This window comes from Sinocyclocheilus grahami, unplaced genomic scaffold (assembly GCF_001515645.1).
Source record: "Sinocyclocheilus grahami isolate Dianchi unplaced genomic scaffold, SAMN03320097.WGS_v1.1 scaffold363.1, whole genome shotgun sequence".
Lineage (NCBI taxonomy): Eukaryota > Metazoa > Chordata > Actinopteri > Cypriniformes > Cyprinidae > Sinocyclocheilus > Sinocyclocheilus grahami.
Window position 1 is genome coordinate 588386 of NW_015505542.1, and position 14165 is coordinate 602550.

At 35.7% G+C, this 14165-nt stretch overlaps 1 protein-coding gene across 1 annotated transcript in view; it reads left to right on the forward strand.

Moving 5' to 3' along the window:
* Nucleotides 1-14165, forward strand: part of marchf5 (membrane-associated ring finger (C3HC4) 5) — a 24832-nt gene that overhangs the window by 4325 nt on the left and 6342 nt on the right. Inside the window, exon 2 of the mRNA XM_016230144.1 lies at nucleotides 10285-10487. Coding sequence (XP_016085630.1) covers nucleotides 10285-10487 — 203 coding nt within the window. The remainder of the gene's footprint in view (nucleotides 1-10284; nucleotides 10488-14165) is intronic.

A 14165-nucleotide genomic window follows, 5' to 3' on the forward strand; every position in this document is an offset into this window, starting at 1 on the left:
ACACACTTGAGGAATTCGGCCAATCACAACGCACTGGATAGCTGGCCAATCAGAGCACACCTCGCTTTTCAGACCGATGAGCTTTGTAAAAATCAACATGTTTCAGAAAGGCGGGGCATAGAGGAGAAACAATAATGTACAGTATGTGGAAAATAATGTGTTTTTTTAACCTTAAACCACATTAACATTTCATTACACCAAATACACAAAATAATGTTCTTTTTAGCAACATCATATGACCCCTTTAAAATTTTCAATGACAGTATGCATAATTATTTATTTACAAACAATTAACGCAAATTTGTTCTGCTTGTGTTTGTAAAATTAAATTACGATTTAAATTCAATGCAACAATCTCTGTAAGAATGTAAGAATTAGGGATGTTCATTTCGGTTATTTTTCCTAACCGACAACCGACGCTCGTTAACCGACAAGATTATTTTACATTAGAATTAAATTAAATTAGAAAGGATAAGTGTCTGTGAACCGGTAAAAATACTAACATTTGTTTCCCGGGGATTAATTTTACATGTGCAAAAAGCAGCAGCAACAGAACATGAGGATTCACATGGTCTTCATATCACATCATGCACCTGCAGCACTTCTGCGAGCGGAGAAAAACATAATAAAGCAAGGCTGTATATATATATATATATATATATATATATACATACATATACAACTGCAACAAGTAGCCTAGTATGCAGAGCTTCGGTTCGTTTTTTGTGCTGCGTAAAAGGAAACCAGACGGCAGAAAGCGGCATCCTATTTTTCTTTAGGCTTATTTTACAAAAGCACAAAGATTTGTTTTTATTGTGAATGTACACAAATAAAAGCAAACCTTTTACAATTCCGATAATTTTTATGACTAAAAGGAGTAGTTTCTTCCACTGTTAGAAGGAAAAAATTCAAGTGATTGCACCGGCGCCACATGCGCGCGCACAGTTAAGCATTGCTACCTTGACAATGCAGCCAGTTCATTATCATGATAAGATACAGTCAGTCAAACATATGGAAAAAAACACACTGCTCAGTTTAAATATGTAATAAAATCTGTGCCGTTAAGGGTTATCACCGTACCGCTGTGATGTTATGCAAAACATTTTGTTTTACGTGGATATTGGAACGCCAGTGAAGTAGGCTACATAATAAATAATATTTTGTCATTCAAATACATCGCAAATATGGAAATATTTGATTTTGTGTGGAATGAGAGACCCAATGTTGGTTTCAGTTTCGTTTTAGCCTAAATGAATTCGTTTTGGCTTGTCGTTTATATAGCTATAGCTTCTTATATTTTTAATTATTGTTCTTTTCTAAATACTGTTAATTGAATGGATTTGTTGTGGAGTGAGGGGAACTAAAATAGCCTAGCTATGTTTACTGTGTTTATTATAATGTTTGTAAACATTTTGCGTCGGCATTAGGCCTATTTCTGAATGAAATAATAAAATGCGACTTATACGTGACTTATGTTTTTATTTTTTTTTCTAAAAAACGAATTATGTACTCGTAGCGTATTTTAACCATGGAGCAAACCTTTTTAAATATTTTGATAAATTACTGAAAAAAATTACTTTTTAAACCGTTTAACTGATTGTATTAATCGGTCAAAAATTCTTATGGTTGGTTAACGGTTAACCGGTTAAAATGAACATTCCTAGCCGCGAGCGCTCTATGTCGGCGCACTAACCACAAGGCTATTGGTTAAGATTTTTTCTCGCAATTCTGAGTTTAGAATTTACAATTACGTCTGAATTTTGACATGTAATCTCAAAATTGCAAGAAAAAATATTACATTGTAGAAACTGGCTTTCATAAATTGCTAATATTCCACTAGATTTTAACGTTTTCTGAAGAAAATGCTTGTGCAAAATTGATGGCGATGCCAGGTGGCTTCTGCAGTGATTGTTAGCAGCGCTCCTGGAATAGTCGCCTTTTTTAACAGGAAATGGCTTTCAGGATTTCAAATATAAATGTAGTTTTAAGTAACTATAGCTGTTCAGTCAAAATGTGACTTACTGTTGCACTAAAACAGACGTATAGTCCTAGATTTTTTAGAAATGCTGGTAATTCTATGTGGTCTGTGAATTTGTGTTCCCCCTGGCTTTATACATTTGCTGGTGAAACGTGATCTTGTGGTTGGGTCTTGTGACTCTGACTACAGGGGAGAGAGTGAGAGTGGGCCATATCTGACCCCTCCTCAAGAACAAATATAGACCACAAGTTCAAGATAACTGGCGTTACTGGAAAACAGTGACTGAAGTTACATGAACTGTAATGTAGCTGGTGCTCGACCGGTGCACCAACTGTAAACTAGTCACAATCTAGGCAGGTGAACAGAGTTGGTACTGAGGGATAGAGACAAACTTTGAGCAGCAGTTGTTTTTTTAGTAGCATTGATATACTTTCATAGTTTTTTTTTGTTTGTTTTTTTCCCCATTTTCATTGTAATTTTAGTTACTTTTTTAGATTTTGTTACAGGTTTTTGTCATTTCAATTAGTTTTTTTTTTTTTTTTTTTTAAATATAGTTCTTATAAATTTTTATTTCAGTTTAAGTTTGAGTTATTTTAGTACTTCAAGTTAAACTAAAAGAAATTAGAAAACTAGCCGGTGACTAGCTGAAATAAATGTTAACTGAAAAAAAAAAACACTTTAACTTATTTTATTTCAAGTATGAATTTTAATGTTTTTAGTTTTAAATTTGGTGACGCAATAACACTTTGGTGAGAGTAACTTAATGATAATACATTTTATTTGTGATAAGGTCCATTAAGTTCCACATTAAAAACGGATTATTATCATTACTGGTATTAATAATATTATTAATAATAATATTGCTTTTTTTAATAATTCACACAAATATTTTAATATTTAAAAGTACTTTTTCATTTTTTTAAATATTACTTTTCATTTAAAATATTATATATATATATTGCATTATTTAGGCAATCAGGAAAATGCTTGCTTCCATGTTCAGTATGAATACATTATTGTTTAAGGTTTATATTTATCATTATATTAACTGGTATGATATGAATAAAAATGCAATTCAATGGCTAATAGCAGTTATTATATGTCGCTTTATTGCCAGACAATATGTCCTAATCGTGGCAGCTCTATTTGTGTCAGTATAGTAGAAATGTCTGGGATCTCAGCGGTTCCTCTGATTCTCGACAACTACTTTCACCCACTGACCCACTGTTGGCTGGAAGATCATGCAGGTTCCCACAGTCACGTGACCACAGCCGAATGAATAAACTCATTGTACCGAGATTTTAATGCCTCTTTAAATGCAGTCTGACCTGTGTAGCAATGAGAACATGCAGGAGAGTTTGTCATTGTAACACTTTTGGCGCTTTTCCACTGCATGATACAGCCAAGCGGCAACCTCCCACTCTCTCTCGTGAAGCCAACAAGGAAGTGACTTAAACTGTAATTCATCAATTGGCCGCTAGAGGCTGGCTGCAAAAGAGAGTCAATCCCATAGACTCCCCATGTTAAAATGCCCAACTTTACAGCAGAAAAAACATGTTTACAGTCTGGTTCAAAAAATTATTTTGGTCTATATAGCTAATTTTGCCCTTCATGACAACTGCGAGGGGGGTGAATTTTTTTATAACTCATCCATTTAAATGATATTAAGCCTTAAAGTTCTGCATAATTAAGGGTGTGGCCACTTGAGTGACAGGTGGATTGCCGCTGCTGTCACCACCGTCGAGCTAGGTGGGCGTGGTTTCAGCAACCTGCTCCCGCCTCTTTGCCCATTTTCGATTATCCGGGAGTGACGCGCTGCCAAGATGGCGACGGCCCGCTCCGCCCACCTTGAGCTTCAAAAACGCTCTTCGGAAATCTACGGGTGAAGTCACGGACACTACGTCCATGTTTTTATACAGTCTATGGGTACGGCACGGTATGGCTTTGTTAGGGTCACTTTTGGGGGTTTTTCCACTGGGTACAGTACCTGGTACTTTTTTTAGTACCACCTCGGTTGAGGTTCAAAGTGAACCGTACCATTACCAAAACGAGACGTGTTTTTCCACTGGGTACAGTACCTGGTACTTTTTTTAGTACCACCTCGGTTGAGGTTCAAAGTGAACCGTACCATTACCAAAACGAGACGTGTAAACTCTGCTGATCACAGATTGGCCAGAGAGAATCGTCACTATCTGCGTCACTGAACTTACGAGACAGACACACAACAGAACTGCTAGATTTAAATCAGCACAGCCAGCGAAGGACCGAACGCAACTGTTTTGAACGAACGCACCTTTTTTAACCACCAAAAAATGGTTGTTTTGTTGTCTGTTGAGGAAGTACAGACGTTCCTCTCGTTGATAGCAGGGGAGCAGATCCAGCGAGAGCTTGATGGGGCGACGCAGAATTAAAACGTTTTTCAAGAGTCGCGGCGGCACAACTATAACAACATGTGAATAATCCCGCCCACTCTAAAGCGGTACTGAACTGCAGTGGAAACGCAGACCGAGCCGTGCTGTGCCGAGTCGTACCATGCAGTGGAAAAGCACCATTAATGAATCGCACCATTGGTGTTCTTTTCAATGCTTTAAAGGGGTCATATGACTTTGCTAAAAAATAACATTATTTGGTGTAATGAAATGTTTTTGCTGTTGAAGGTTCAAAAAACACATTATTTTCCACATACTGTTCATTATTGTTTCTCCTCTATGCCCCGCCTTTCTGAAACTCGTCGATTTTTACAAAGCTCATCGTTCTGAAAAGCGAGGTGTGCTCTGATTGGTCAGCTATCCAGTGCGTTGTGATTGGCCGAATACCTCAAGCGTATGACGGAAATGTTATAACCCTTACCATACTGTGATGCCTTGTCCCGGTGCAACGAGACAAAACCAATAAAACCCATTATAAACGAGGCATTTGTGGCATCCAGTGGGCACATAATTACGGATTATAATGACTTATACTGTCTTTTTACGTGTTGCGTTGCGTATCGAGCCGCGTAAACATAAAACCATGTCTGCATTTGTGATCGGAGAAACAACAAACAACAAGCGCTACTCTACACTGCTCAAAACTCGCGTTTGAATCATCAGTGGCAAATCCTTTAAATATGAAAACGTACTTACAGGCTGTGACTGAGTCAGCATTATTTGTCAGAACACCGGCATTGTAGGCTACTCTCCGTAAAATGCATTGCACACATCTGAATATTTGGGTTGAACTGTTCTGGAACAGTGTTGTAAATACAACTTAACCACTGATTTCTAGTCATGTCCTCTTTTGGAAGGCCAAACAAAGTAGTTTCGCTTTCACAACGAGAAACACAGCATCTCCACGACATGGCTGCGGCTGGCAACAGTAATACTACAGTGAGAATAAAAGTTACACCTTCTTTCTTTGTGTGAACATTTGGGCGGAACATTTTCTTTGTGTGAACATTTGTGTTAACTGTTAATTATCAGTTAACAGTAGCCACTTTATTCATGAAAACTAATCCTGTGTGAAATAGGAGCTTATGTTGTGGCTCTAGAGTTCAGGATATTTAAACTATTATCAGGGTTATCAGTTCCAGAGACCCCCTAACTGTGGTCTAGATTGTTTTTCTGTGTCATGTAACCGGCCCTTAACATGTAAAGAAAGGTGAGCGCTATCGACTTTCTGACCTCCTGATGGTATCTCATAGACACTAGAACTATATTCTGCAAGAGCTCAAGTAGTAATGTGAATCTAGAGGTGGAGAAGTGTGTTTTCTGGGCATCTAAGAGGGATTTTTGCAGCATACGTTCCCGGAATATGATTTAATGGGAAATGGTCTGGTGTATTGGAGATATTTTAAGCATCATATATATTATCACAAACAGTGCTGAAGAGTAATTCTGTCATGTGTCTTCAGTTACAGAAGTGAACAGAATATGATCACAGTTGTTCAGCTGGGCAAAGTCAACGTTTTATTAGCCTTATTATTCAAAAGTTGTTTGGTTTGCACATGTGGAGATAAGATGCTGCAAGCACATGTTTATGTAAACATAGTAAAAATGAACAGAAGTCAGCACTCCTGAAGAACAAGGCGTATGATCTAGTTTGCATGGCCACAAAATATTATGGCTGGGAATATTTAAACGCCTCCTCGCAAATCAATTCTGTATAATTTGATTTTGAGTCAGAGAAACATGAACTTGCAAACATGGAAAAAAAAAAAAAAACTACCCTGCATAAGGGGAGAAGGTCCAGTCATATAAAAATGAAAATTTCTAGTAATTTCATTATTTATTTTTTGTTATGTAGTTTATCTAAATGTTAAAAATATTAATAGTATTTATTTATTATAACTGTTTTATTTATTTATTTAATTGTTTGTGTGTGATTTAATTGTTAATGAAAGAATTGTGACGCATCTGTGAATCATTTTTCTTTTTTTAGTATATATTTATAGTATATATATATTAGTATATAGTTTATTTTATAATGTGTTAGCAGTACTTTAATATTTATTTGTATAGTTTATTTAAAATATATTTCAAAATTATATTCGTATATATTTTATTTATTTATTTGTGGTTTAAAGCACAATTGTTAATGAAATAATTATTCTGTGAATAATTTTTCTCCCTCAAAACAAAAATCTTGTCATCAAAATCCTTATTTTTAAACCTTGCATTAAGGGGAGATGGTCCATTCCCAAAAATCTATGGGAATAAGTTATTATTGATAATTAGTTGTTTATTTATTTGTATAGTTCATGTATTTGTTTTAAATATGCTATTAGTATATATTTTATTTTATTATGTATTAGTAGTATTTTATTATTTATTTGTATAATTTATTTAAAATAAACATTTAAAATAAATAAAAAAATGTTATTAGTATATATATATTTTTTTTATTTGTGCTTTAAAGCACAATTGTTAATAAAAGAATTGCGATGTATCTGAGAATAATTTTTCTCCCACAAAAATCTCATCATGCTGTCATGTGTCATACAATATAGCCTGTAGTTTGAAACTTTACCCCGTTGAGTGAAGGCAAACAAGCCTAAATCAGATTGTGTTTCACAGCACTATTAGTTTTAGCTTGTTTATTGGCTGATAATCGGGTTGTCTGACCTTTCACGGTGCACCTTAATGAACACAGCTCTTAGTGTGTAAATCCATGTTATGCAAGTGTGCTAGAGTGAGGGCCAACGGTGAGATGTCTTGGGTTTCACGGGGGTGATTGTGTTTCTGATGGTTGTCATGTTGGAGGTAGAGTTACAGGAACAGGAGAAGCAGGTTCTTAAGGAACGTAGAGAAGCATCTTTATCCGTAGCACTGATCTTGTGAAGATCTCCGATCATTTCGTCACTCTTTATATTGCTTCTGGTCTTTTGTTCTAATCTATGAGAGAATTCATCCAGACACAATCTAAAATAATTTTCATTTCATTTGTCATTCCCAAAAAACTGTTACACATCTTTCACCTTTTTTTGTTTTGTAACTAAATATTTTGTGCTTTTGTGTAGTGCTGGGCGGTATACCGGTTCATACCGAATACCGGTGTTTATTTTTGTTATGATATGAATTTTCAAAATACCTATAAAGCTGCTCGTGGGACAGAGTGATATGCATCCTTTATTGTTGTGTAACAGTGATCCAATATATTACTGTCTCTGGTGGGACATGTAACATGCTGTCTGTATTTTGGCAGTTCACGTGAGAGATTTGCTTTATTAAAGTCCCAGAGAATGATAATAACAGAATCCGGGTGTTGTTGTTCTGTGTCTGTGATCTGATCAGCGAGTTTGTGTAAAGCTGAGCTCACGTGTGCTTCCGGTGGAACGTAAACTAGTGCTGGGCGGCATACCGGTTCATACCAAATACCGGTGTTTATTTTTGTTATGATATGAATTTTTTTAATACTGCAATACCGGTGCATGCCGCTTAAACAACGTTCGGAACGCGACACTATTTGAAAGGGGTTCCTTTTCACTGTTGCACTGTGGTGAGGGAACAGCTGTATGTGTTACTAAGCGTGACAGTTCCTAAACTGAAGCTGTAGAACTAATAGAACGTGATGACACAGAAGAACTCATCCACAATATCCACATTGACCGCCACAAATATCCACCGCCCCCTGCCATCAGCTCCCACGTCTCACACACACACGAGTGCGACTCTAGCACTAGATTTAGCAACTTTCATAGAATATTCATACTGACAAACCTAGCGACTTTTTTAGATAAACCTTAGCTATGGTTCAGTTGGAAGATTTCGCCAGTGCTGTCCCGCGAACACGAGGTCTGACTTTCCCGGAGAAGTGTCACCTCTCTCGGCGTCTGTTCTGTGCAGTGAGCGGCAGAGAAGCAGCGCATTCAGTTGGCAGTTGTTTGTTGTTTGTTACTCAGACGCAGGCAGTGCGCTGCACGAGACAAAACAGTAATATAGCCAAAACAACTGCATAGCTGCTCTTTAGTGTAGATGCATGTTGATTTTATCAGACGATGCCGCAATTATAAGGGAGAGTGACTCATGGTTAACATGTATTAAAAGGGGTCATGTTTAGTCACTATTTTTTGACAATATTCACTCATCATGACAGTAAAATAGGGCATTCTAAGTCAACACCCGGTCATGCATGAAAAAAAATACAGTCATGTACCGTGAAACCGGTATAATTTTGAAAAATACTGTGATATAAATTTTTGCTCATACCGCCCAGCACTACTTTTGTGCAATAGTTCACCTCGAAATTTACTCACCTTCAGGCCATCCGAGATGTAGATGAGTTTGAACAGGTTTGAAGATCACTTGCTCACCGATGGATCCTCTGCAGTGAATGGGTGCCGTCAGAATGAGAGTCCAAACAGCTGATAAAAACATCACAATAACCCATTCCAGTCCTTCATCTTGTGAAGCAAAAACTTGTGCATGTAATAAATTTATCATTAATTATCAAATTATTCAAAACACACTCATCTACATCTTGGATGCCCTGGGGGTGAGTATATTGTAAGCAATTTTTTAATTTTTTGGTGAACTATTCTCTTAATGCGGTTGTGCTTTCACCTACCAATAAGCTTAATTGAACCATTTTACCAAGTTTACATTTTTCCTCAAAAATAGCACCAAAAATTATTTTTGTACATTAAACTGAGATATTGTTTCAGTTGAGAATAAGGGGCCTGTTTCATAAAACAAGTTTACCAAATAATCCAGACTTATTTTGAACCAAATCAACTGACAATACATCAGACTAATTGAAATAAGCCTGGCTTATTTGGTAAACTTGTTTTATGAAACAGGTCCCAGGGCATGTTTTAAAGAAGATACAAAGGTGCATAAAAGCACAAATCGATGTGTTCTTGTTTGGGTCTGGGATTGTCATCTGATGGTCCTGAGATGATCACAGGAGGTTCGTGATGAGAAGCACGTGACTGATTTCGGTCACCCTCATCACTCATGTTTTATTCAGAAACAGACAGAATGGAAAATCTCACTCAGGAGCCTGAGAGAACGGCCGAGTCTCGATCCCTCCTCCAGCAGCGCAGAAACACTGAGAGATTTGACATCGATTATTTACAGGATCATCATTAGACATTGTCGTTTAGATGCTGGACGAAAAATGAAACAATATTGGCTTCTATTCAGTGATTTGCCACGATGATATACACAATTTTGGGCTTTCCTCAGCAAACAAAGTAATATGTGATCGTACATGCAGTTAATTTGATTGTGAGTGTTTCTAATACAAAGACTGAAGGAGTGACAGCAATTTTGTCATCTTTCTGAGTAATCAATTGGCATATTATGTAATTAATTCATTAGAACCCCAGTAAATTAAACTATTTTATTTAGTCTTTAAATTATCTTAATTTGTGGGCTTTTCTCAGCAAAAATGCTGATGTGTGATTGAGCATGCAATTGTGATAATTTGAGTAATTAGCATATACTAAGACCTTAGTAAATAAGACCAGTTTATCTTGAACACATTGGTTTAGACAGCTAGGTTGTTAAAAAAACCGCAGTGAGATTAAAATGATAACATGTTTTTTTTTCTTCCTCTTTTGAGGTGGAGTTTCATTTGTGCTTAGTCACTGACCTATATTACTCTGCAGTTGCCTCTTTCAATTTTTTGTGCCAACTGTCCCCTTGATACTTTTAAGAGTTGAACTATAAAAATAGCTCCTGGAGCCTTGAACTTTACACAGTTACATGACAAACTTTCTCTTCACCTTTCTGTTGTTGTACTTTGCCCTAGATGAAACACTGAGCCGAGCGCTGATGTGTTTCTGTGTGTGTGTGTGTGTGTGTGTGTGTGTGTGTGTGTTTCAGGAGTTGTTGGGTGTGTTTTGCCACAGATGAGGATGACCGTACGGCGGAGTGGGTGCGTCCGTGCCGCTGCCGTGGTTCCACTAAATGGGTTCATCAGTCGTGTCTTCAGCGCTGGGTTGATGAGAAACAGAGGGGCAACAGCACCGCACGTGTCGCCTGCCCACAATGCAATGCTGAATACCTTATCGTGTTCCCTAAGCTTGGTATAACAACTCTTTAATGCCGAAGTGTGTCAGTTTACATTCTTAAAAATGTGTCTTGGATCCCTGTTTAATATACGGAGTCAACTATACGCCATTTATTAGTTGATTTTCCTAAATTTTTTTTGTTGTTTTTGAAAGAAGTCTCTTTTGTTCAGCAACACTGCCTTTATATGATCAGTTAATATTGTAAAATATTATTACAGTTTAAAATAACAATTTTTCTATGTGAATCTGTTTTAAAATGGAATTTATTCCTGTGACCAAAGCAGAATTTTCAACTTCATTACTCCAATCTTCAGTGTCACATGATCCTTCAGAAATCATTACAATATGCAGATTAGCTGCTCAAGAAGCGTTTCTTATTATTACCAGTGTTGAATACTTTTATATTTTTGTGAAAACCATCATAGATTTTTTTCAGGATTCTTTGATGAATAGAAAGTTTTACAGAACAGCATTTATTTGAAATAGAAATCTTTTGTAGCATTATAAATGTGAACTTTACTGTCAACTCTTTATGAAATTTAATGCATAATTAAAAAAAAGTATTAATTCCTTGCAACAAAAAAATATAAATATATTGTTATATTTTTGGTGTAGGAACAGGTATTAAAACCACTTTTCTTGAGGTTTACATCAGAAATACTTTTCAAATATCATTAATTTGAAAAGATAATAAACCATTAAACAGTTCTCTTTCACTCACCACACATGACTAGCAAAATTCTGGACATACAGTGGTGTGAAAAAGTGTTGGCCCCCTTCCTGATTTTTTTTTTTTTGCATGTTTGTCACACTTTAATGTTTCAGATCATCAAACAAATTGAAATATTAGTCAAAGATAACACAAGTAAACACAACATGCAGTTTTTAAATGAAGGTTTTTATTATTATGGGAAAACAAAATCCAAAACTACATGGCCCTGTGTGAAAAAGTGTTGCCCCCTAACATTTAAAAACTGCATGTTGTGTTGTCTTTTACTAATATTTAAATTTGTTTGATGATCTGAAACATTAAAGTGTGACAAACATGCAAAAAAATAAGAAATCAGGAAGGGGGCCAACACTTTTTCACACCACTGTACTTTCACTTTCAGACTTTCAAACCTCATCAAATGTCACTATGGTAGTTATGAATAGTTGCGCTTGTTTATTTAGTTTTTTGTACTTAGTAGGTCAATCCTGATTCCAGAGAAATCCCTCTTTTGATATTGGTGATGAGGATTTGCTTGTGATTCCAGTAATCCGCTGCTCATGAAACGAAATGTCATTTTTCATCCTCTTGTGTGTCGTCTCTTATGTAAATTGATCAGGTTGAGAGTATAACAGCATTAGTTTCTCTTTTCCTGAGGGGCCAGTCTGTCGTCCTCTTTTGCTATCTGTCTCTTTCCACAGCCATGGGTTTATTCTGGGATACGGTTGTCAGGGTGACCGTGGCCAGCTGTCAAATTGCACCAATCATGCTCTCCGTTCAACTTTCAAACTGTAGGAATAAGAGCGACGCAGTCAGAGACGAATGGCACAACTTGAGAATATAGTCTATGACTCCACAGCAAAAGCATTTCATTTAGTTGCATTGTGAGCTTGTCTTCTGAATTGAATGTGATGATCAAGAAATATTGGGAAACAAAAGATATGCCATGTGAATAGTGAAGTGGGTTTCACTGATTCTTTTTAATGAGTTGGTTAAATTTCAGAATCATTTTTAATCAGTACTTTCCAATATTGAATGAAATATACACTAAATATTCACTGTTCACTTAAAAAAAAAAAACAGAAATTAATACTTTTATTTACCAAGTACGCATTAAACTTAATACAATTTTTATTTCAAATAAATGCTGTTCTTTTGGACCTTCTATTCATCAAAGAATACTAAAAAAATGTATCGGAGTTTCCACAGAAACATATTAAGCAGCACAACTTGTTTTCAACATTGATGATAATAATAAGAAATGTTTCTTGAGCAGCAAATCAGCATATTAGAATGATTTCTGAAGGATCATGTGACACTGAAGACTGGCGGAATGATGCTGAAAATTCAGCTTTGATCGCAGGAATAAATGACATTTTAAAATATATTCAAATAGAAAACATATTGACGTATTGTTGGCTTCCTTCAATTTATTCCTTGAATTTTCTTTACTTTGTCTTTAAAATGACTTGGTCTTAAATATACATTTTCAGAAACCCTGAATACGCTTTCAGCAGATAGAAATTTGCACAACTAGGTTGAAGTTCATGCATGAGATTTTAAACAAGATTGTGCTGAATTGACTGAAGGAAGTCACTGACAGAAGGAAGAGGAAGGTATTTCTGTTGTTCATAAAGTCTTTGTGTGCTCCTGGTATCAGAGATGAAAATCCTGATGGGTCACATTCAGGTGTTTGATTTCAGCGGCACGAGGACGTCCTTTCACATCAGACAGACGGGTCACGCTGTACGCATAGAACTATATAATATACAGTGCAGTACTTCACAAACACTCTCATTTCTTCCACAGGACACACTGTGTTTCTGTTCCAGGGCTTTATGTAGGTTATAACAGTGAGTGAAGTCTTAGTGGATGCAGTGCTCTATTAAACCCGTCCGGAGCTATTTCACGTATTAAGCCTTCAGAGTTTCCCTGTGTCGAATTTAGTAAGTGTCTTAGAATAACATTATTGTCACATATTTAGACACGTGTATCCGTCCTGCTCTACTTGATGATAAAGACACTGTCTACAGCACCATTCAAGATTTTTTTTATGTTTTTTAAAGAGTCTCTGATGCTTACCAATGCTGTATTTATTTGATCAAAAATACAGTAAAACAGTAATATTGTGAAATATCATTACAATTTAAAATACAATTTGTTTTAAAATAAAACAATTTATTATTGTTTTCTTTTTTAACATACTTTAATATGCAAAGCTGAACTTTCAGCAGCCATTACTTCAGTCTTCATTATCCTTGCCAGTGCTGCATGAAATACTGGCAATTTTTAAGATGTTTTTTTTTTGTTTGTTTTGTTTTTTACATAGGAATGCCATTATATGTTTTTTATAAATATCAATTAATTATTTATTAATTAATTTTTTTAGAGAGAGTTTTCTCTCAAAATTGTTGCAATGCATTATGGACTTGTCATATCCATGAAGGATACATGTATTGATTCCTTAGAATTTGGCCCAAATGATTGCTAAAATAAATTATATTTTTCTTTAAAAAAAAGGAACATGAATATGAAGCCCAGTTTTATGACTGTTAAGATTTTTTTTCTTTTTGATACAAAACAAAATCGAATTGTTATAACTGTAATATGAACAAAATATGATATCCATGAAGGATACACACAGTGATTCCTTAAAATAAATTGTTTTCTTGAAAAAAAAAAAAAAGCCTACTTTGATGACTATTAGGATTTGTTTTCCTTTCTCCGTGTTTGAGGCAAAAAAGTTCCAAAAAAATCCATGAGGGATATATGTAAAGATTCCTTGGAATAATTATATCTAGCTAAAATTATTAAAGGTCCCATATTGTCAAAACTGAAATTTCCTGGCTTTTTTTCACGATAACTGAGGTCTAGGGGCTATTTAACTACCATATACGTTTCAAAACAGTCAGTCCACAGTAAAATGCACACAGCCTGCTTAAAGTTCTAGCTATTTTTCACGAACCGTTGTGACTTCCGTAAAA